Here is a 22,339-nt window from a genome sequence, read left to right as displayed (position 1 = left end):
TCTTCCATGGTGTGTATTTTAATTGAAATTCTTAAATATTGGTCTTTGGCAACGAATACTTTTTTCAGTCAAAAGTTTGAGTTGTGATCATTTTTTTGTTGTTGAAGGTTTGATATTTCAGTACACCTATTTCTAATCCTATTTCATAACCTCAGAATGCCATATTCTCTCTTCCCTAACAAAACGACAATATTAACTCCTTACAATCATAAAACATAGCAAGATGTGCCACCATAGCCAAATGACACTCAATACATAAAATCATCATTATTACGATACCCGACTTCGCAACTGGTTTTTTTCTGCATCTTATGTCAACGAAATATTTGGACACTATATTTTTCCTGCACATGCTTTGTGTGTGTGTGTACGCGCGCGAATGCGTGCATGTTTCAAGAATGTCTGAGAAAGATGTGTCAAAAACCATCAGATACGGCCAGTAAACTATCTCCTCCCCTCTGTTGCTGATTCAATACCTGCGGTGAGTATCATTGCTCTCAATCAAGCCAGCGCCTAACGCTCTCTGTGTACAACACATACATACGTCCACCTCAACTACACGGCGACGAACACATCACTTTCCTCGTCACCCTGCTCCTCCAGTTAAACGGCACACTTCTCGTCAGTGCTCACATGATGTTCACTCCAGACAGAAACTCCTCTTTTCCAAAAGTTTCCTAACCCCAAACCACCCGTGCTTTCTAGCGTCGGGTGGGTGGGCGTATGTGTGAGCGTCTACACTCCTTGCACTGTATATACACTCCTTGAACAGCCGAGACACTGCTCCGCACTGGGTACAGGCGTAAGAAGAACACACCTCACAGGCCAGGGAACTGAACACTGACGGCCAGTCTCCGCTGACCGCACGGTCCCACCGCAATGCCGCTGCGCCCCGTGCACGCAACTGGTCGCAACATCGTCGACAAACGCGACGACACAACCGTTGGGGATGAGTGGGTGTGGGGCGGGGTGAGCAAAACAAAGTCTGAGGAGTTCTGTGATCCTCGCCGCGATTAGTCCCCCCACCTCCTATAGCCAGTGCATTACTTCCTTCCTCCTTGCACCCGTCCCGTCGTCTGCCACCGTCCTGCGCCTGTCTTTGTACCTGTGTCGCATGCGAGGAATGCCTGGCGAGGCCCTGTCAGGGATACTTGGAGCGTGTACGTTCACGTGCTACACTTCTCCTTCGACCACCACTCACTCACCCCTCCCTCCCTCCTCCCCTACACACACATATACGCAGCGATCTACGCATCCGCGTTGTTGTGATTCTAACCGCTGACGTGTGTCGTCACACACCGCGACAGCCCGCTTATCGTCATCCGCAGCAGGGCGTCCTCTACGCCCCTGTCCCTTGTTGACGAGGGCGATAAGACTGGTGGACGGAAATACGTGCTTCAGCGGATTTACCGTGCGCCACGCTGTACAGTGTACGTACTGCCTGCGTATTTGCCGCTGGGTCAACGGTACCGTGCGTGTAAGTGTGAAAGACTTGTCGCCTGTCTCCTACCCCGCCCCTATCGAGCACCCATCTTGCTGAGTGTTTCCGCGTCATGGTGTGTGGCGGCTGTCACTGCCATTACTTCACCCGCTCGAGGGGGCGGCAGGTACTTACAATGCAAGGTTAACATATTGATACACCTGTCCTGCGTACCTTTCCTTGACACTCTGTTCAATTTTGTTTCACGGCTGGCCGAAGCAGAAGCGCATGTTTGTTTCGAGAATGAAGTGTCTATAGACTCTAGAACCAGCTTTCAATGTGGCCCACCAGAGACAGTCACTATTTATACATCTAGGTACAAATGTTCTTGCCTGCATATGATCATAAAAATTGATTTGACGACAAATGAGAAGGTAGGGAATAATGAGGTGAGGTGGTAATCAGCATGTTAGTGTGACTGCGAGAGGATTCTGGATCATCAGTGAAGACAGGTTTCACATGACGGAAAAGTTTGTAACCAACACCACCCACCAAGCTTCCACAGATCGCTTTCTCGGTGACTCAAGTGGGCCACAACAGAGTTACTTGATCGGGGCAGGCTTTTTTCAACTCCCACTGAGCTTGGGATGAATGATACATAGCCCTACAAACAATTCCCCCCACGCTTCACTCTTTCCCCCTCAGGCGACAGCACCTACAAAACTTGTCAGGTTATGAACTTAACGATAACTTCTCAAAATGTCTGCAGGGGAACAAGGCATGCATGAGTTCATGGTGTGTATGTGGGAGGTGAGAACTTTTATTTTATCCATAAATACCTGTGCAAGTTGTCCCTTCATGAGGGAAATGGGGACATGAAGTGATCTCAACTTCCTCTGGTGCCTACTGGTAGTTGCAAAGTATGAATGGTGAAAACACACTAACCCATAACAGATCAGCTTTTGGAATGGAACTTAGGTTGAAAAGGAAAAAAATGAAACAAAATAAATGCCCGCAACGATTATAAATGAGTGTCATGTGTCATTTTGAAATCAGAGCTTGCACAGAAAGAGCAAGCTTTAAACACACAGATTAGCTGATCTGCGTGATAAAAATACACTTAAGTATGTCACATATACTCCGTAAGACCAATATTCAGAATTATGCCTGCAATTCTACCTGTTCCGTGTGACTACTGGTCATCCACACTGAAGCAGGCATCATCTACATCTCTTTCCCAGTTAATCTCTCCAATAAAACAACAGGTGCAAAAAGTCTGACTTTTCTGGGTCACTGACTTTGTCCTCAAAGTCATACTGAAAGATCTCTCACCAAGCTTGTACAAGTCTAATATTTGACAATGGATGTTGACTGAATCAATGTTATCATAGAGTACTGGTAGGGATAGGGACATTAGCTATACACCTTGGATATTTGCTGCTCATTTGATTATGTCTTTTAATGACAATGTTCATCCACACTACCACTGTTTATAACTATTGTTGACATGTCTGACATGACAAGTCTTTTGGTAGGGCTGTTTAGAATGTCCTGTTCAGTTCTTGTTACTGAACACACCATTAATGTGTGAATGGCAGAAACTGGCTGGCTTAGAATGGAGAGCATAGCTGCCTCTTGTCATTTGCACAGTTTGCCCTTTCGTGAAATTCAAATGATTGCACTAAAACTACAGAAAGCTAAAACCACAACAAATCTCTCTCTGTGCACCTTTAGAGAAACCTGAGGAACTATATGGGTGAAAGGTTAGAGTTGATGTTTAGATTTAAGGTAGATTAGGGTTGCTTTTTTGTTGAAAAGCTGGAAAACTGATGTATTTAAGGTAAATGAAGGAAACCGGGGACCCTGGGTGAACTGGGAACTTCTCCCTGGTTGTTATGTATAGTTACGCATACATACCTGTACAATTAAGCCTCATCAGTTTCTGTAATGACAAAGGTGGGGGAGTGTATGTAAATTCACATAAAGTGATGAGATGCATTCTGCACTTAGTTCTGTGGAAGCTGTTTCGGCTCTGGTCACTGCCAGAGTTCCTTCTCTCACTTAAGCTCTCTCTCCCCACTTCTCTTCCTCCCACTTCATATTAACACACTGGTCAACAGCTTTCCTGAAAATGTATAACTACTACATATTCCTCCTTGCTGTGAAACGCTATTGTCAGCCTCAGTAAAGGGAACTAATACCAGACTGGGGAGACTCCCCTCACTAGTCTCTCTTCTCAGTGCTTACACCAAACAGTATTACACAAACATATGCATACTTAACACTGAGGGCACATGTTTTAAGACAGCAAGCAAGCAGAAAGAGAGGGGTGATGAAGGTGAAATTTGCAAAGCAATCCCTCCCCCATTAACAATTCTGAGGTTGGCTTGTGACGAGGATTAAAGGAGCGCTGGCAGGGCCACTGTTTGTGGAGGCTGAAATAACCTTTTGCCTTGTTTGGAAAAGCTCCATTCCTGCACTGCTCCCTCTAGCTGACACCCTGACAGCTTCATGATGAAATGTCACATGGGCTTCTCGTATTAACAGAAACAGCCAGCACCTGAAGATGCAGTGCGTGAATTTTGCAAAGAGATGAACATCAGCTTAATCCTTTGGCTTTGAATAAGTACGAAGGATTTTGTGCTCTTTGTTATAAGAAGAATGACTTGCTCTCTTGAATTCAGTGTCAGTATATATTAAAGTGCACCAAAGAGAGGAAAGCAAAGCGATGAAGAATATGCACATTCATGCATGAATGTGTTAAAAATGCATGTGTGTGCTTTTTCAAAGTCCCTCCTTTCTTCTGCTCTTAGTACAAATTTACTGCTGCTATTACTACCATCAAACATTCTGGAAAATATAATTCAACATCACTCAGTTCTTTTCTGTGTTCAGGTGCATATATGCAATAATGTAAATGTTGCGGGACAAGCAAAGAACATATCCATTACAGATAGGAAACATATGAATACATGACAGGATAGACACTTTTCTTGTCGGCTACCCATGGTCTATATGAAAGATTTTAGAGAATATTGAGAATTCATATAGAAAATATCTCAGTCGAAGGCAAACTCATTGTGCTGAACATGATCATGAAATAGTTACAAAGATGTAGCATGAAGAATTTAACGATGCAATGACTTGCTGCATACCAGCAGTAAATGGTGATCACTGTAGATTTAATGATAACAACTCCAGAGAATACTGAGAATGCATTGAGAAATCTGAAGAATATCAACAAATGTTATCATATGAAACTGCAAAAAGGTGATCATCAATTTAATTTATGCACTTCAACTCAAGATCAATGCCAAAGCGAGTGAAGCAGGGTGGAGTGGAATCCAGCCAATAGATCCAAACAGTTCACTCTTCAAAATAACTTTAGATAAATCCAGCTACCAAACATAAGAGGGGAGAAAAATGAAGCAGAAACACATTGAAACATGAAGGTTCACACTTTTATCCAAATCACAGCATGTTAGATGAAGGGACCGAACTCTCAGAATTATGCATGCATGTGACCTTCACCCCAAGCTGAGGGTAGACCATGTCTGGTTTGATGTCAGCTATTGATGCGCAGAGCATTCTTTGACCATGTTGGCTCATACAATGAAAAAATGATCGTTAACACTGCAGTGTATCTTAGTGTATAGTTCAGGCCTGCATTATCTTTTCATGGACTTCCAAAGGATGAGCAAATGAACAAACTTTGACTGGTAAAAATTTATTTAGGTTTAATTTATTTTGCATGTGCAAGCATGTCTGGGTGTGCTATATGTGTGTAGACACTTCGTAAAAGCAATGAAATCCTCTATCAGGAGGAGGTATATGTGTACTTAAAGAGTTATGATTATTATTATTAATGTACTTTAAATGCACGACCACACAGAAAATTGTGCATTAGGAAGATATACTCTGTCTTCCTCTGGGAACTTTTATGCTATAAACATATATTTTACAGACTCCAAACAGTTTTTTTTTGCTAAGTTTTTCTTAGTAGCAGAGCATGGTTTTCGCAGTCTAATTAAGAAAAGGTAGATTGTGGTGACAGAGGAAAACAGTGCTAGGCTGGGATTGTACATGATGAAAAAGTGTTAACACACAATAGTGAAACTATAGCTTGACCAACCAGAGCAGACTAATTTTTAAGTAGATCATTATTTATGCCCTGCAAATGTTTATATAAATATCAAAATGGCCTTTGGAGGAAAAAAATATTCCCTACCCCAGCTCTACAGGTTTACATATTATAGTGGTTCTGCTTTGAAGGGCTTTGTGGTCTGCATATTACAAATTGTTTAAAGATAGTGGGCCCTGCATATAATAAAGTGGTTCACCTATGGGAGTTGCACACCTGGGAGCTAGCAAAACTGCAGCATATGCTTACTTAACACTTGTATGACATCTCATAGAACTGCATGCTTGGCTAACATCAGCCAGCTGTTGTGCCCAACTACAGACATGACTTTTCTGTAACATGACATGTGTTCATGGTCATATCCTTAAAATCTTTAAACAATGCAGTTCCCCCAAACAGCAAATTTTATACAAGAACATCTGTGGCATAGTTTACACAATCTGTCAACTGGTTCTTTTAATAGCTAAGACAATTATCATTCATATTTGTTCAGTCTGTGTCGAACATACCCATAAGTCAAATAAATCTTTGTACCTAACAGACATCAAGTACAATACTGATGTTCTGGGAAAAATGTAGACATTAAAAAATTTTAATGAACAATTCTGAAGGACTTACTTAATTAGACACATTCTGCTGAGCATTCAATTATGCCTGCTGTTAGACTGCCAAAAGACATCCACTATACAAACAACTATGGTCAGTATTTGATTTCAACATTTTTTAGATTCATCAGGTTTCATTTACACTTGACTCAAATACACTTAAAAAAGATATCTGCCCAATATTTTTCATGGTCACAAGTTTCTGAAAGGAGACTGAAAATAACCCACATCATTGTACTCTGAAAGGAGAATTATATTTACTTGGTGAGATCTTCCTAAAAAGGAAAACAGAAACAAACACTCCTTCACGACAAGTTGGACCTGCACTTGCATGGTATCTCTTCCCCCAGACATGGCATCTCCTGACAGAGACTAAAAAGGAAAGAGAAAAAAAAATGCACCAACCTGTTGAGGTCTTTCTGTGTCTTGTAGGCCATCTCCAGTTCATTGTCTTCATTTACAATATCATCCTGTCCCCCATAGGACTCTTTGGCAATGCTGTGCATGGTGATCATGCGGTCCGCCATCATGGCTCGCAGCTGCAGACATTCTTCCCGCCGCCGCTCCAGCTCGTCTGTCATGGCCTCAAACTGGTCTGTTATATTAAACAAAGGCTGTTTAAATGGTGATTCAGTGGCATGTCTTCAGAATAAGAACCGATCAGTATTGATACCTTACTTTCTCAGTTATAATGAGATAACATATTTTTTCAGTTAAGATGGGGGTACCTTACTTTTTCAAATGCCTCGAACAGCAACAACCCCAAATACACCTTGAATTATCCAGTTATAGGTACCTTTACATTTAAACACTAAGCAGTCTGACTGAGCAGTCTTTAGTAGGAGTGGGGAAGTGGTAAATGAATTTTCCCTTGAGCTGAACTACTGTAGCAAAACGAAGCAACATTTTTATCTTTCTGGGGAAAAATTACAGACTTGTACTGTATGAAATATATGCCTATGTAGCTACTGAAATCTGTGAAAGCCATTAAACACAAATATTAGTATGTTAAATATTCCAATAACAACCACAATAAAGATTTTTGAAACCACATCTCAATTTCTTTTTTTAAATATATATATTTTGATCTTTTGTTCTTGAATGCTACCATGCTGGTGGATGTGATTATTTTTGCAAATTTGTAACTTTGGCTAAGCCTTTATGCTGACAATAACTTTTTCTTGTACCACCTATGTACAAATGCATGGGTACACACATAATCACAAAGTATAACAGTAAACATGTGTGCATACAAGAACACACTACTTCTGTGAATTTTCTGTAAGAAAGTTCAAAATGCACTCTGGGAGGAGGGGATTGGAGTGGAGCAGTGGTAGAGTGGAGGCAACACACATAGAATTCTGTGATTCTGTGGTTTAGGTGTCAAGGTGAGCCTGTGTAAACTACTGGTGTGCAATGTTAGCAACAAGTGAAATAATCGACCTCACGTTCTTCTAAGACTATCACTGCATTGCTGTGGACTGAAAATTGACATCAGTGACTTTGATACACTGTATATGTTTATATGCATGCATCACTAGAAGCATAAGAGAAGACTAAGCCACTTCAATGTCACATGTATTCCAGGAGTCAACCATAGTACACAAAGTGAAAAGGAGATGGTGTTGTATTTCACATACTACCTTCAGCCCCAATAGAAATAAATAGCATGCCTGTAACACAGATTCTTAACCTTGTGAAGGTCAAAAAGTTAATAACATTTTTTTTTGCACTTTTGACGATGACATTCTACTTTCTATTGTCTTCTTATATACAAGCAAAACAAAATATGTAAATACTATGTCTTTTTCTCCATAAAGTGTAAAGAGACACATTAATTAGTTAATCCTTTCTCTCTCCTTGCAATTCTCTCACAGCTGTGGCAAGTGCACGTGGAGCAATCTGAGTTGAAAATAAGCAGGATAAAAGGGAAAGTCACAGGATTTCTTTTACGAGTGAAACAAAAATCCTTGACTTTAACAATGCCTGGCCAAATTTAAATATGAATCCTATCAAAAATTAACATGCAGAATGTTCTGATTAACACATTACTATAAAGTATGATTCATATGCTTTTTCCAGATTCTTGAAACTTCAGAAAAAACCATAGTGATCACTTCATGGATTTAGTCAGCACCATGTCACAAGTTTCTTGAGAGTTCATTTTGCAGAATATTATTACTGCAAAAAATACCTATAATGGATGTTCCAGACAATTTTAGTATTTAGTATTTATTTGCTACACAAAATATACTTCAATTTGTTGTGACATGGCATGGAGACATGCTGGATATTTTTTCTGTGCAGAATACAGTGGGTTTGTAGGGGCATGCTATGCAGTACAGGTCTGCATGTTGGTACCAATGTGGAGATTACTGGAGGGTGGTGATCTGGGGCAGCAAACATTGTCTTACCCTTGTAGAAGGCCAGCTGCCTGCTTAGGGACCCCTGATCTGTTTAGCAGAGTAGGGACATAAGGAGAAGACAGCAGGCAGAGGCCGAGATAATGCCCAGACAGAGGGCCATGGTCCATGCAGGAAAAGAAAACATGTAACATACATGCACAAAGATATCACACTACTACACAGAAGATAACACCACTATGCAGAAGATAACATAAATGCACAAAGATATCACACCACTGCATCTGAAAAAAGGTAAATGAATGTCCACTAAGTGGAGTGGAGGAGAGAAAGGTAAAGAAAGGAGAAAGACTTTGTTGAATGGAGTAAACCTCAAAGTATGACCAGACAAAATGAGCTAGACATATTCTGGTTGACTGAAAAAGAAAGCATGGCGGACACAAAAAAGTGAAGATGACAGTTAAAGAGTCTGAATCACTGACGGATTAAGAATGTGTAGGAATGTGGGCTTTGGCCATCCATTCATTCACAAAGACTAATACATTCAATCTCTCTTCTTCCCTTCCACCATACATTTCTGTTTATAAACACAGTGACCTTTCACAACAAACTTTAATAATAGCAAGAACAGGAACCATGAATTATATAAAAAAAGGACAAGAAAAAGGATTTCTCAAAACAAAATCAAAGGTCTGTATCAATAACACAACTTGGTTTATAATAAAATATGGGATAATACACTTAGCTTGAGTAATTATCATCACAGTTCTTCTCCTAGACTGAGTCACTGAAACTTCTCCAGCTAAATTTTGTTTCAAGACATATGGAAATTCTGATCTGCTGGTTCATGAAGTCTGGATTGTCCTGTTTGTCTAGCTTGTTTTCACAACTAATGAATATGCTACTTCCTTAGTGTAGTTCAGAGATGCATTACTAAATCATTGACTGACAAGAGTGGAGGGTTGGTAGTGGTAGGGGGGATTGGTATTTTAGGTGAAGACAGCAACTAAGGCAGCCGGGCCTGTAAACAGATACTACATGCAGGAAAAGAACAGCATGCCTGAGACAAGAGCTGAAACCAGGACAGCCAACCTTCACTGTACTGGTGACAGGCGCTAACCATTGCACCACTGGACCACCCGAACTCACAAGGGAGCGCCTCTAAGCACAGATGTAAGAGGTAGATAAGTGATCATATAGACAAAGGTAACTGCATTACCTTAGGCCAGCGTCAGCAGAAGATTATTCATCTTTTGGAAAATAATTTTAAGTGGAAAGCTACATGCAGACAGTGAAAGCATATGCAGAATAAACTCACCTGCACATTACAGATGATAACAAAATTAGAAGTATCAGCTTTTTGCAGATTATTATTTTGCAGACCATTAGTATTAGCAAGCTTACACAGAATGTTGCAATGTCAAACAATGACTGTTGACACAAAGCAAGGCAACTGACTACTAAGAACATTGTCTTCCACAGACAACATAAACTATCACCATTCTAGTCAAAAACAGGCAGATTAACCCTTGCATTGCCAATACTATTTGCTCAATCACAGTAAGCAAGTTGATAATCATCCATTTGTAGGCCATATGAAAACAAAAAGTGAAAAAAAGCTTTCTTGGGCTTAATTTCATGTTTGCATAAATGAAAAAGTATTTAGAAAAAAAACTTCTAAAGCCCACCTTTGGTGCTGGGAAAAAGAGAAGGTAAAGGAATGCGATTAACTGGAAAATGGCTGGCAGTGTAAGGGTTAGCCATGTAACACATTCAGGCAAGTAGTTTGACATGATTGCCATATCAGGCAACTTGTCACTGCCAGTTCCATGGAAAAAAGTGCTTGACAAAAAGTCTGTCGCTTACCCAGAAATTCTTTCGCTGCTGGTGAAACCTGACCTCCATTGTCCCCAAAATTAGTGGTTGCTGCGATGGATTTCATCAACCGCTCCACTTCTCTTTTCAGTTTGTCTTTCTCATTTTCCAGTTCCTGCATCTTTAAATACAGCAAAGACAAAATACAGTAAATACAAAATCTTAACTCACATAAAACGATCATCAGTAAATGATACCACATACATAATAAGAGCAATATACAACACACACAATAAGAACACTATACCATATACATTAAAAATGCTGACTGAAAGGCAAAGTTACTTTCACTGACGCATTGCATATGAACAACTTACAGTAAATACCAATTTTTAACTGCAGTTTGACAGAGTTTTTCTCTGCTTGTAAAAACACACTCTGAATTCATGCGGCAGTATCTGTCATAGACCAACAGCTTGTGAAAGAGAAAAAGTCAATTAAATGCATGAGTGTAACACTAAATGTGACTTTATAAAAAAATAAATAAAACTCTTTTCTTCAAAATAAAACTTAAAAAACATTATACTGATTATGAACACCATAAAGACAAACAAAAATTTGTGAAACATACTTCACAGCTTTGCATAACTTTTAAGTGACTTTCTATTGTTGTTTGTTATTACTTTTATTATTATTTAATGTCAGAACTAATAATGGTAAGCACACAATTAAAAGAGTGACAGACACATTCCAAACATTCATTTAGTTCAATAAATATACTTGAAAGGATTTTAAGAGAAAAGTTTGTAAATGTTAAGTGACTAGTTCTTGTTAAAATTTTTGTTAACAGGTTTTATTTCGGTCGTTTAGTGTTAGGAACATGAATTCTTTAGACTGTTTACTATTATGTATAAAATTGTGTTCTTGTTACAGGTACGTCATCACTCAGTCTACCTTGAAACCATGCAAAATAAACTGCCCATCAAACTGAGCTCCTTCCATTTCATTCACTGCCTCTAGCTACTCTGTCATTCTGCGGTTGGATGCTTCAACAATACTGACACGATTTTGTAATTCTACAATCAATGCCACATCCTCCAAGCTCACATTAGGTTTCTGTCCAGTTTTGAGGGACAAAAATATAAGATAATTTAAGCAGCCATTGACCTGAAAGCTGTCCACATCTGAATCTTTTTAGACAAACTATTACCGACACATGCTTTAATAAAAATACCTTGGAATTTTCTTTTTTCTATCAAAGAATTTTCTGTTTCAGACTATAGTCCAGAAACCAAGAGATGAACAAACTTACATCTTAAAAAAAAATGGAATCTCTGACACATCGTATAAAATCTTTAAAAATGATTGCCAACAGAAACAAAAAGAAAGGGTGGAAAAAAGAAAAAAATGCTTATTTTCAACGCAGCTAACCATTGGTAAATCCTGAAAACTTTCTCTCATTTCTAAATGCAAAACTTCAAAAATAGCATAGCTTTTGTGCATCAAGAGTAAAAACACTGCACAATAATTTTGTAAACTGTACTCACAAAGAAAAAGATCAGCTTAAATGCTAAATTTGTTCTTTCTTCTGAATAAAGCTGATGCATTTAAAGCATGTATAAATCCTTCAGACGGCATTCATGTTTTGAATAAGCAGAATGCATCTTTTTAAGGCAAACCTAATAAAAATAAAATTAAATATGATTAAGATGGCCAATAAAAACACCTGTACTTAGTGGCTTAATTTATGGGGTCGAGATCTGAGCATACCTTAAGTGCATCGAAAGCAGAATCTCTGATAAAGCCACTCTCCCCAGGACCCCCCTCATCCTCATATTTTTCCAGGCGCTCTAGAAGTCTTGCACGGTCTTTCTCCAGGTCTTTAACCTTGTTTTGCAGCTTCAGTAATAATCCCACATCTACATCTTCTGTCTTCTGCAGCAAAGCATATCATGATTGTGTACATTTAGAGTAATAAGAACAAAATAATAAAAGAAAATAAAATTCTCTGCTTTAAACATCTTTCCTGTGTACATATCTTCAACATAGCCAGTCATGAGATATAGATGCATGTGCGCACTCATTAACACACACACACAAACCTCCTCTCAAACAATTGCTATGTAAATATAAAACTATAAATAAAAAATAAACATTAAACTATAAAAATATACAACTGCTACTAAACCTTGTTTTCGACTTAAAGAAACCAAAACCAAAGATCTAGAGATTTCAAACTAATGAACAATGAACAAAAACTAGAAAAAGCCAGTCTCCTTACCTTTGGTGCTAGTCGCTCGGCAGGGCTTTTTTCAGAGAATGAGGGAACTTTCCTGACTGCCTCACCTTTCCTCTTAGCAGTATCATAACCCTGATCCTGGAATCACATTTTACTCTCAGTCAAAACAAATTGGATTCTCTGTGCTCAGTAAAGAACTTCACAAACATAGGGTAGAAAAAAAAAAGGGCTAACATCAGTGAAGCTCTCGAGGTGAGACATTAGCTGTCATGCATGTGCTTCTTCGTTCATCTGTATCATCACCACCATCATTAATTACTAATCACTTTCCCCTAGATACAATATGATGTTCTTCACCCATCACTAATCCATCCAAACCAAACTCTTAGAGAGTAAATAAGGAAACAATGAATCTATTTTTAACACATCCTTACTAATCTTCATTACCAAAACCATCACATCTTGTAAATGCACAAGATACAAGATCACTTTTTTCCTCCATCACTAACCTTTCATAATCCAAGAGCCAGCTCACTTTATCAAATAATCTTGTCATGCTCTCAAAGGTGAGCCTATATCTGAACAGATGTAGGCACTCACCAACCCTTTTGCAGCACTAACCTCATCATCCTCCCTTTTTTCTGTATCGGCAGAACTTGCAAAGGATTCAGTGCTGATAGCGCTGATATCAGAAGGTGTGCGGTGGTGGTGGCCTGTAGGACTAGTGAGTACCTAGTCAAGATAAAAAAAAACACGAAGGTACGGTTATAAAGAATTTCCATTCTTCATTATGATGATCTACCTAGATATTAAATGTCTTTCTTAAGTCTGCAAATGAGACAAAGTGAGATCACATTCCTTTTCGAAAAGAGACAAAACTGATTCCTGTAAAAACTGTCAAGAGTGCCCAAGAAAGTTTGTGGTTCATGAGGATGACAACTTACTTTATCATGTCACTGAAACCCTCTAGTTTACGTGACTTCTCCCTGTATCTCACCTGAGCATTTTAACCTACCTGCATTTCTCCTTGCAGGTTCTCTAGACGCTGTTGCAGGCGGGCATGTTCCTTGACTAGGCGTTGATGGTGAGACCGTTCAGCTTCAAACTCCTGAATCAATCCCCGTTTAGCAGCCTCGACCTGATCCTTCACAAAATCTGTAGCCATAACAGCACATGGTGTTTCTCATCATCATGTTTCTAAATCGAAGCAAACATTTTTTAATTAAACAAAATAATAAGATACCTTGGCTTCAAAAGCAGTAAACAAATAATTAATTATGATTACTGTTTAGTTCCTATGCAACACCTTTCTTTGGATCTGACTGGCAAAGAGAAGTGACGCAGAAGTAGAAGCGCTATTAACTCTTTCTACACATTCTACACACTTGGCTCCTGCAGAAGTGAATGATTTTTGCAGCTACAATCTGTTTTGCATACTAAAATGCAAACTAGGTAGCGGCACAAAAATTTTGTATCCCTCTTAGGCATTAAACATTTTAATGATGTACATCACTACAAAAAGTATTCATATCATGAAGACATGTATAGTACTAAACAGAGAATAAGACTGAACCTTCAAATCTATAAAATCATCAATAGTATCAACCAGGTAAAAAAAAAAAAAAAAGTTGACCAAGCACGGAAAATGTTACCTTCAGAATTTGATTCCTGCAGTTTGATGCGACGATTGGCTTCTTCTAATTGTTCCTTCAGGGACATCTTTTCTTCCAAAATACTGGTCAGCACCTGTAATTAATACTGCCACTTCAGATTTTCATCAGCTTTTCTCTTTATTATTACTTTTTATTATTCTATTAATAACTTAGGTTATTTAGCCATCACATATCACTTCAACCTATTCTGGATCTGAAAATAAGCAATACTCACAGAGAATGGTGTGTGCTACATTTTTTCTATGATGTATCCTTTTTTAAAAAACATCTGGCAGTTCAAAAACAAAGCAAAATATTTTTCCAGTTAGTTAAAAAAAATAAAAACCTAATCACAGTGACCTACCTCTTCATTCTCCTTCATCATCTCTATTTTTTCTCGTACAGCCCTGTCTCTCTCTCTGGTCACAACCTCTAGCTCTGCCCTGAGGCGAGCAAGCTCATCCTCAAGGTCAAGGACTTTATTTGATGATACTTTAGCAACTTCATCAGATGACTTGAGACGCTCCATCTCCACCTTCAGCTGCTTCATTGTTGTCTCCTGATCCTTCAGTACGTTTAATTCCTTAGCCTGATAATCCACAGAAACACACAAAAGGCATAAAACAGGCATTATAACGATTATTTACTTCTACACAAAAACCTTTTATAAAATATCAACTCAAGAAATTAATCAGAGTTTTATGCATGACAGTCAACATCAGTTTCACATAGTTTAACTTGCAAAAAGTTATGTGCAGCTGATTACCCTCTCGTCAAGCTTTTGTTGTAGCTCAATAATCTTGTTCTCCAAGCCTTTGTTGACCACCTTGATATGCTCCACAGATTTGGCTTCAATCTACCAAAGCAGATAAAGATGTATGAAAATATAAGACAAACTAATCTGGCACAGGTAAGGAAGGCAATGTCAGTCCAAACATCAATAGTCTTATGTCAAAGATCCACATATATGTATATTAGAAACAAAAAAGAAAAAAGGGTAAAATTAAAAAAATTAAATAAAGTACCTTCAGCAGTTTCAGCTGCAAGCGAGCTTTGCGACGACGGTAGTGACTCTGAACCAATATAATACCACGCAGGACAAGGCGGAACTTGCGACGCATGAGGAAGGCACGAATGTGTGCCTGTATGAGGACTGCCTTGTGCTCTTCAAGAAGGCCCCGGTACTGCCTTCGCGCAAACTGAGCCCGAATGTGAGCCTGTAGTGAACAGAGGTATGCTGGTACATGTTGAGAATCTCCAAAGACAGAATGATAAAATGTATTTTATATATATCTACAATGTTTTAGAGGCAACCCCTACAAACAAAAAAATATTTCAGCTCAAATCTAACACCTAAAAATATGCTTAAGTAGTAAAATATTTTAGAAATACAGCTATTTTATAAGAAGGTATCCAAGACATGTAAGCTCTTTTCTCATCTTTTGTATCTGGGTTCTAACTAACCTGAAGGACCACAATAGCCTTAAATGTCTCTCTGTAAGCCTTGCGTTCCCTGTAGCATCGCCACATGGTCTGAATGTTGATAGCTGCTTTTGTTCTTCGCAAGTACAGAGCCTTCCTATTAAGAAGATATCAAGTATTAGGCTTTCTATCTCTTCATTTTTACCACCAATATAATCATCCTATCATACTCATTATCAGCAGCAGCAGCAGCAACAATATCTGAGCTCCTCTAAGACTGATTATAAAAACCCTATGAAAGTCTGAACAACCAAATCTGAGCCTTATTTTAAAAACTTGATAAAGCAAAGAGATGGTAGCGACAGGAAAGGAAATAATTTAGTAATTAAACCCTAGAGGGACCATGCAATCAAATCTTTAAATCACTAATATTTGTTATGAAAAATTTACTATGAATGTGGACAAGTTACCGCAAAAGTGAAAAGAAAACATATACTTCATGCATGTGCATGTATGTGTGAGAACAATGTGCAACAATGTTCACATATACATATACTTCCTTTCTTGTATAAAATAAAAGAAACAAGGCATTACACTTTTTCCTAGTATGACAAATTGTGTGTAGGTGCATGAAAATATGTTCATAAGCATTCATACAGCATGTGTTTGTGTCAAAGCATGCAAGAGCATATATACGTGTGTCCATGACTGCTTCCGACTTGTTGTGGGAAGACGCATGTTTTACACAGTAGGTGCAGGTGCCTTCAATAATTAACATTTACACCCCAACATGTTTTCTTAAAATAAAAAAATTCAGTTAAAAGGGAATTTCTCACCGTCTCGCCAAGAGACCTCTGCCATATGTCTGAAGTAGCAGTGCAGACCGATGTATTCGTCGATATTTCCTTCTTTGCAGCCATCCACGGATATGTTTTTGGATCATGACGCCACATGCCTTCAGCTTGTCTCCTCTGAGTTTCTCTAGATATGCAACTTGACCCGCACGGAAGAAGATTTTTGTTTTGCCAAATCTATATTTTTCCTCATCCTAAGAGAAAATGTCCGATGGTGTCTGTTAACAATGCAGAACTTTTCCAGGGGCTTTATTAAATATTTAAAAAAATATCTGACATTATCCAACACAACAAAATTTATTGTTGTACTATTAATGTGGACAGAAATCATGGGGAAATGAGGAGGGGAAGGCAGAAAGATAAAGCATTAGAAACAGTAGGCTGTTATGAACATTTCTAATTCATCATTTAAAGTAAAGAAAATCTCTTATGGTCAGTAAACAGACAATAGCTCTAACGTAAAATTAAAAAAAAAAAAAGAGAGAACAGACTTTTTACTTCTCAAGACCTGCCACTTCAAGAAGGAAAATAGTCCTCAATGGTGCGTTCTTTAAAACAAACTTCATACAAGAATAATATGACCAAAAAAATAACTTACTGCAATGAGTGTTGGTAGTATGGCTTCACAGGTTTTTCGCATATTGTTTTTGACAATAAGCTTGAATGTGGCTAGCACACGATATCTTTGGAAAAACTCGGCGTATGTCCACCTACAATGCAGAAATTTGGATTTTAGCTTTGGCTGTTTCAAATTTGTAACAGCCCAGTCACGCAGGCAAAAAAATGTAAAGAGTGCAGTAACATCCACAAAATGTGTCATTTTATTCATAAAAGTTTTCAAGAATCTTTCTAACATGCACACAAAACGTTCCTGCATATTCACACACCATAAAAAAGGTTTACCTTGAGGGATAACCTGCAGCACTGATGCGTATAGTTTCCAGAACACCACAGGCTCTCAGTTGCTCAACAGCTCGCTTGGGATCAAATCTATAAAACGCATATACAGACATAGTGACTGCACACATATGACATTAATTTTTCACATGGCCTGAGGCAAATAGTTGATCTCTCGTAATACATATAATTCAAGTTAACTTACGAGAAAGACTCCTTGCTGTCATTGGGCTTAATGCATCGAATGTAATGTGGGGTTGTTGCATTCAATGTCTCCATCAGCAGATGTAATGATTCCCGGAACTACACAACAAGAAAAAGAAAAGAAAACCTGCATAATTTTGTTACTACTAGGCTGTTAACAGCTAGGAATACTTGTTCATGATTTATGTTCCATTCCTCTTTATCACCTTATCATCACAACTGCCTTTTTTGTTCACATTCTCCTTTTGTAATCAACAGTAGATCCAGTTGTTAATGTCCACTATAACCACAAAGATTACTTCCAACATCATCAGCTCTAAAACTAACACACTTTATATCCTCTGCACTATACTGCATATACATAAAAAAATTTTTATCACCAGGCATTCTCCACCACAGAAATCAGTGCTAATCAATAAAACACCATAAAACTAGCTTTTTAACAACACGCCTTCCCCTACACTTTATCATAGCTGCTACTGCCACCAGCACCATCACAAGACTCCTGACCTGTGAACCAACAGTTTTCTTGTGTTGTTTACTGGCACCTTTGGGCTGAGCTTTGATTGGCTGTGTGGAAGTGGAGGATGTCCGTTTTCGGCCATGAGCTGCACTTGAACCCTGGGACCCGCCCATATTATCTTCTTCAGTAAACAGTTCAGCAACCAGTTCAAACTGGAAACAGAACAGGAGATGAGGGAGACAACAAACAGGTCTCATGTAGATTTACATATGCAACATTAAAACTTTCACTCCTTTTTAGCCTGTTAAGAAATAACTAAATACATCTTTTATTATTTTTTACATTACGTTGTCAATAAAAATGACAATTAAAATCAGGTATGCAGCATTTCTAAGTAATACAGTTGTTCCATGATTGTCTGAGAGAAAAGAATGCATTTTATTCATCCTAAAAGCTTGATATCTATAAAAACAATTTGAGGGGAAGGGCTGAAGGTTTTTCTTTCAATACAAACATGTGAAATTTTTTTCTATGCATTGAATGGAAGACTACTTAACTTGAAAAACCAATGTAAGTTTTTTATTTTAAATATGATTTTTTAGGCACTAATTTCCATCATCTTACACTGTTTTCATCACAAAAATTAGCACATCATAAATGTTAAGTGGATTCCTTCAAAAAAAAATATATATATATCATTTCAATGGAGAAAAGTTTTCTTCCCATCAAACCAACAACAGATCAAAAATATTCAGTAAGTTGAAAATTGGTGTTCTTAGAAGCTAGAATCCATAAAATTTCTTCTCACCTCACTGGCCTTCAGAATGTTGACCTGCTCTTCAAGCACTGTGTCACGATTCTTCTCCAAAAACCCTTCAGCCTGATACTCCACTCTGTCAGCAAAGTGGTTGATGATGAAAGCCATATTGGAAGTTCGAGGTTTGTCAAAATGTTTGGACTTCTTTAAATGTTTGTCATACAGCTTCTGGCACCAGTTGGCATCAGACCCTTTAGGCATCTGCAGAATTTAGGAAACCATTAAGATTAAAAGTGGCACTGACTTTAATGATGATCATATTGTGTTTTCCCCATTAACTTTCTATGCACCAAAGGATGATCCATTTTAACATTTCGTGTTTAGTCCTTTCCCATTACTTTGCCGATATCAAAGGAATAAGATTTTTAAAATGCCACATGAGAGAAGAAGCATAACCTCACCTTGCATTCTTCATCTAGCAAGTCCAGTATACCAAGCTTGCTCTCAATAAGGTCGATGCAGGGCTGGTTATCATAAAAGTCAATGAAGGACCACTCTATTGCCTCCCTTACATACTCTTCTTGCTCCAGTTTAAACACATGCTGTGGAAAATATAATCAAGTATTTAATAAATATGAGTACACTGCTAGACTGGAACATGCATACCTAGAATTTTAGCAGCCAGATGTTCGCACAACATGCAAACTGCTTCCATTTCTGGAAGGATTTCTGACTTTCCATTTCTGCATACTTTCACGAATTAAAAGCAACCTGATCCTAGTTTGTGATATAGCAGGAACCCTTTCACAAGAAAAGTATCGATCAATGCTGGGGGATTAGCAGTCTGCTAATTCAAAAAAAAATAAAAAACCTAAAAGAAAACTCTCACAAAACATAATGGCCTATTTTGTATTGTGCTACAGTTGTGTTTTAGATATGATTGTAAATGTGTCAGTAAACTGACACTTTGCATAAAACTAGTTAGCCTGTTAAAACAGCATGACATCGAAAGTAGAGCTAAAGTAATACTTTTATTCAGGTATTTCTACCACGTCACATGAAAAATACGCTTTGGCTCTCAAGACACACACAAACATGCATCATCATGCACAGAAAGTTGTCAACAACACAGGTGTTAGGATAATTAATGAACATGTCTTTTAAGAAAGTCTCAGCCAAAACGAGAACTGGAATATATGTTAATTAGGCCTCGAACAGCACAATTTCAACCTATTTCTGTGCATAGTGATTTGTAGGCATGTATCTCAAGAACTGAAGAGGGCTATTCATCGAGATCAGGGGAAATATTATCTTGCTCTGAGCTTTACCCAATCATTAAAAGAAACAAATTGCACTTAACTATTACTTTAAGTAAGAATGGTTTACATACCATGTTAAAGATCTGCTGAAGTTTCTCATTGGCATAGTTGATACAGAACTGTTCAAAGCTGTTAACCTGAAAAGTTTCAAACCTGCAGAAAAACAAATAGCAGAATAGCATTTAAAGGAGGCACAAAAAAAGAAATCCAAGAATTGAAAATAAAAAAGATAGCATGTTTGTATTGTCTGGTAAGTATAAAGTTTCAATACAAAGAATTTTATAAAATGTATACATCCTCTTCTTTATGCTACATCTTATTCATATTACAATACTCTAGCACTGGGAATCCACTTCAGTGGATATTAGCTATGGAAATACTGTGGCAACAATTACTTTTACTGTACAATAACCATCAGTACAGTGTTAAAATGCTAGTTATTTCATTGAGCACAGATATGTAATCTTCTATTATAGACTGATATACAGTGCCTATGTGATGGAGTCATTTAGAAATTCCTCATTTTCATATTCATGAGTGTTAAGACAGCAAACAGTAGGTTAAATGTATTACAAGCTTACCCATATATATCCAGTACACCAATAAACTTGTGGACTTTGACTGTGCTCCGAAGATTCTTGTTGATATGAGTGACAATCCAGTCAAAGACCCGCGAATAGATGTGTTTCACCAAAGCATCACGCCCAAAGGCTGCCTGTGCACAAACAGAAACATTTTAAGAAATGAATTCAAGGCACTACTTCACAATAACTCTTCTCTTGAAGTCTGAATGTAAAAATGGCAAACACTTCTTGCTTATGATGGGTTCAAAGTAACTGCATCACCAACATCTTACAGAAAATTATTGACCAACCACACCGTTACTTAAAGATTTAGAACAGCAAATATTTGTTACTGATATTAGATGTTAATAAAAGATACAATCGAAACAGTATACAATCACACTTAGACTTATACAAAAGATTTTCATTCTAATGATTTCCTGCAAATAAGCAAATGGAACATACCTGGCTTTCTGAAAGTGGTTTTGTAAGTGTTTCGCCAACCGTCTCAATTTTACGATGGCAAAGCCACATGCGCATCTGTGACTCCTGAATACCCAGTAACTTGCATGTTGTTGTCAGTGCTTTATCATTTGCCTGCACAAGGTAAAAAAGCTTACAATTACTGGTGATAATACATTGAACAACAAGAAAAAAATGTTTAGTAAAATGAGAAGCACATAATCCAGCTGAGGAGAAAAAGAGGGAGGAATATGATTTTTTTTTTATATAACCTAACATTTTCACTCTTTTGATGATAAAATTTCACAAACTTTCCCTTGAGAGAGCACTTCATTCCAACAATAATCCGACCTTATCATTTCAAAACATACAACCTTTCTTCAACCCCTAGAAAAACCACCCCACAACAACAGCAAATTATTCAGACAAGCAACAGACACAGCATTTCCATGACTAAAATAAATAAATGATGATGAAGGTTATTTACAGGTATTTCACAGGCTTCTCCCTCTTTCTCGCTGATGTGAACATTGCCAAAGTGCAGTATGGCTGATATGATTTGAAGTATCAGCATCTGGTTCTTGCCGCTGAAACCTGCAACACATTATGTCTGTCATCAACTTATTTTAAGTTATCTCCTTTTCTTGTACTTACCTCCAGACCCACAAGTGTAAGGACATCAGTCAGTCAGTCGTCCCTTGACCAGTCCCTGTCGTTGAGGGAAGCACATGGATAGATGTGGCAGCTGACATGGCCTGCCACTCTTGCCTATTGTGGGCGATAATAAGCAGATCCTGTACAGGAAGACCAGTCCAGTCTTTGATGTTTGTAAGCCAGCTCTTCCTCTGGCTGTGTTGACTACCCTCCAAGGACAATCTTTGACAAGGTGTTGTGCCAGGTTGCATGGCCAAAGACCACCTTATGTCGCGTGACTTTTGCTAGTAGAGGTCCCTGGCGTCATACAAGTGCAGCAACAATGCTTCATACAGTCACTGGTTCTATGTTCTCTGTATGAGATCTGGAGCAGACACTTGCTCTTGAATGCCTGGATTCTCCTTTCAGTTTTGGCAAGCAGAGTCCACATGTGAAAAGATTAATACACAAAACTGGATGTTTTGTGTTTACTTCTGATATAGCAAATAATGAAATATATGTTAGTATAA

General features: G+C 38.1%; 1 protein-coding gene across 9 annotated transcripts in view; it reads right to left on the bottom strand.

Moving 5' to 3' along the window:
• The window catches only part of LOC112556493 (unconventional myosin-Va-like), a 58,585-nt gene that overhangs the window by 20,273 nt on the left and 15,973 nt on the right, over window positions 1-22,339 (bottom strand). For 8 of the 9 annotated variants that reach the window (XM_025225544.1, XM_025225546.1, XM_025225548.1 and 5 more), the window contains 23 exons: window positions 21,664-21,770; window positions 21,180-21,311; window positions 20,733-20,866; window positions 20,223-20,304; window positions 19,294-19,434; window positions 18,884-19,093; window positions 18,123-18,287; window positions 17,614-17,711; window positions 17,415-17,501; window positions 17,110-17,221; window positions 16,494-16,705; window positions 15,700-15,814; window positions 15,261-15,452; window positions 15,002-15,091; window positions 14,600-14,824; window positions 14,236-14,329; window positions 13,599-13,738; window positions 13,205-13,315; window positions 12,626-12,721; window positions 12,115-12,279; window positions 10,396-10,525; window positions 8,581-8,619; window positions 6,572-6,761 (listed from right to left, as the gene is read on the bottom strand). In XM_025225544.1, coding sequence (XP_025081329.1) covers window positions 6,572-6,761; window positions 8,581-8,619; window positions 10,396-10,525; window positions 12,115-12,279; window positions 12,626-12,721; window positions 13,205-13,315; window positions 13,599-13,738; window positions 14,236-14,329; window positions 14,600-14,824; window positions 15,002-15,091; window positions 15,261-15,452; window positions 15,700-15,814; window positions 16,494-16,705; window positions 17,110-17,221; window positions 17,415-17,501; window positions 17,614-17,711; window positions 18,123-18,287; window positions 18,884-19,093; window positions 19,294-19,434; window positions 20,223-20,304; window positions 20,733-20,866; window positions 21,180-21,311; window positions 21,664-21,770 — 3,067 coding nt within the window. The remainder of the gene's footprint in view (window positions 1-6,571; window positions 6,762-8,580; window positions 8,620-10,395; window positions 10,526-12,114; window positions 12,280-12,625; window positions 12,722-13,204; window positions 13,316-13,598; window positions 13,739-14,235; window positions 14,330-14,599; window positions 14,825-15,001; window positions 15,092-15,260; window positions 15,453-15,699; window positions 15,815-16,493; window positions 16,706-17,109; window positions 17,222-17,414; window positions 17,502-17,613; window positions 17,712-18,122; window positions 18,288-18,883; window positions 19,094-19,293; window positions 19,435-20,222; window positions 20,305-20,732; window positions 20,867-21,179; window positions 21,312-21,663; window positions 21,771-22,339) is intronic. The other variant, XM_025225549.1, reaches the window with a different exon arrangement.

Source organism: Pomacea canaliculata, linkage group LG2 (genome assembly GCF_003073045.1).
Source record: "Pomacea canaliculata isolate SZHN2017 linkage group LG2, ASM307304v1, whole genome shotgun sequence".
NCBI lineage: Eukaryota > Metazoa > Mollusca > Gastropoda > Architaenioglossa > Ampullariidae > Pomacea > Pomacea canaliculata.
This window is presented reverse-complemented; position numbering and strand designations above follow the sequence as displayed.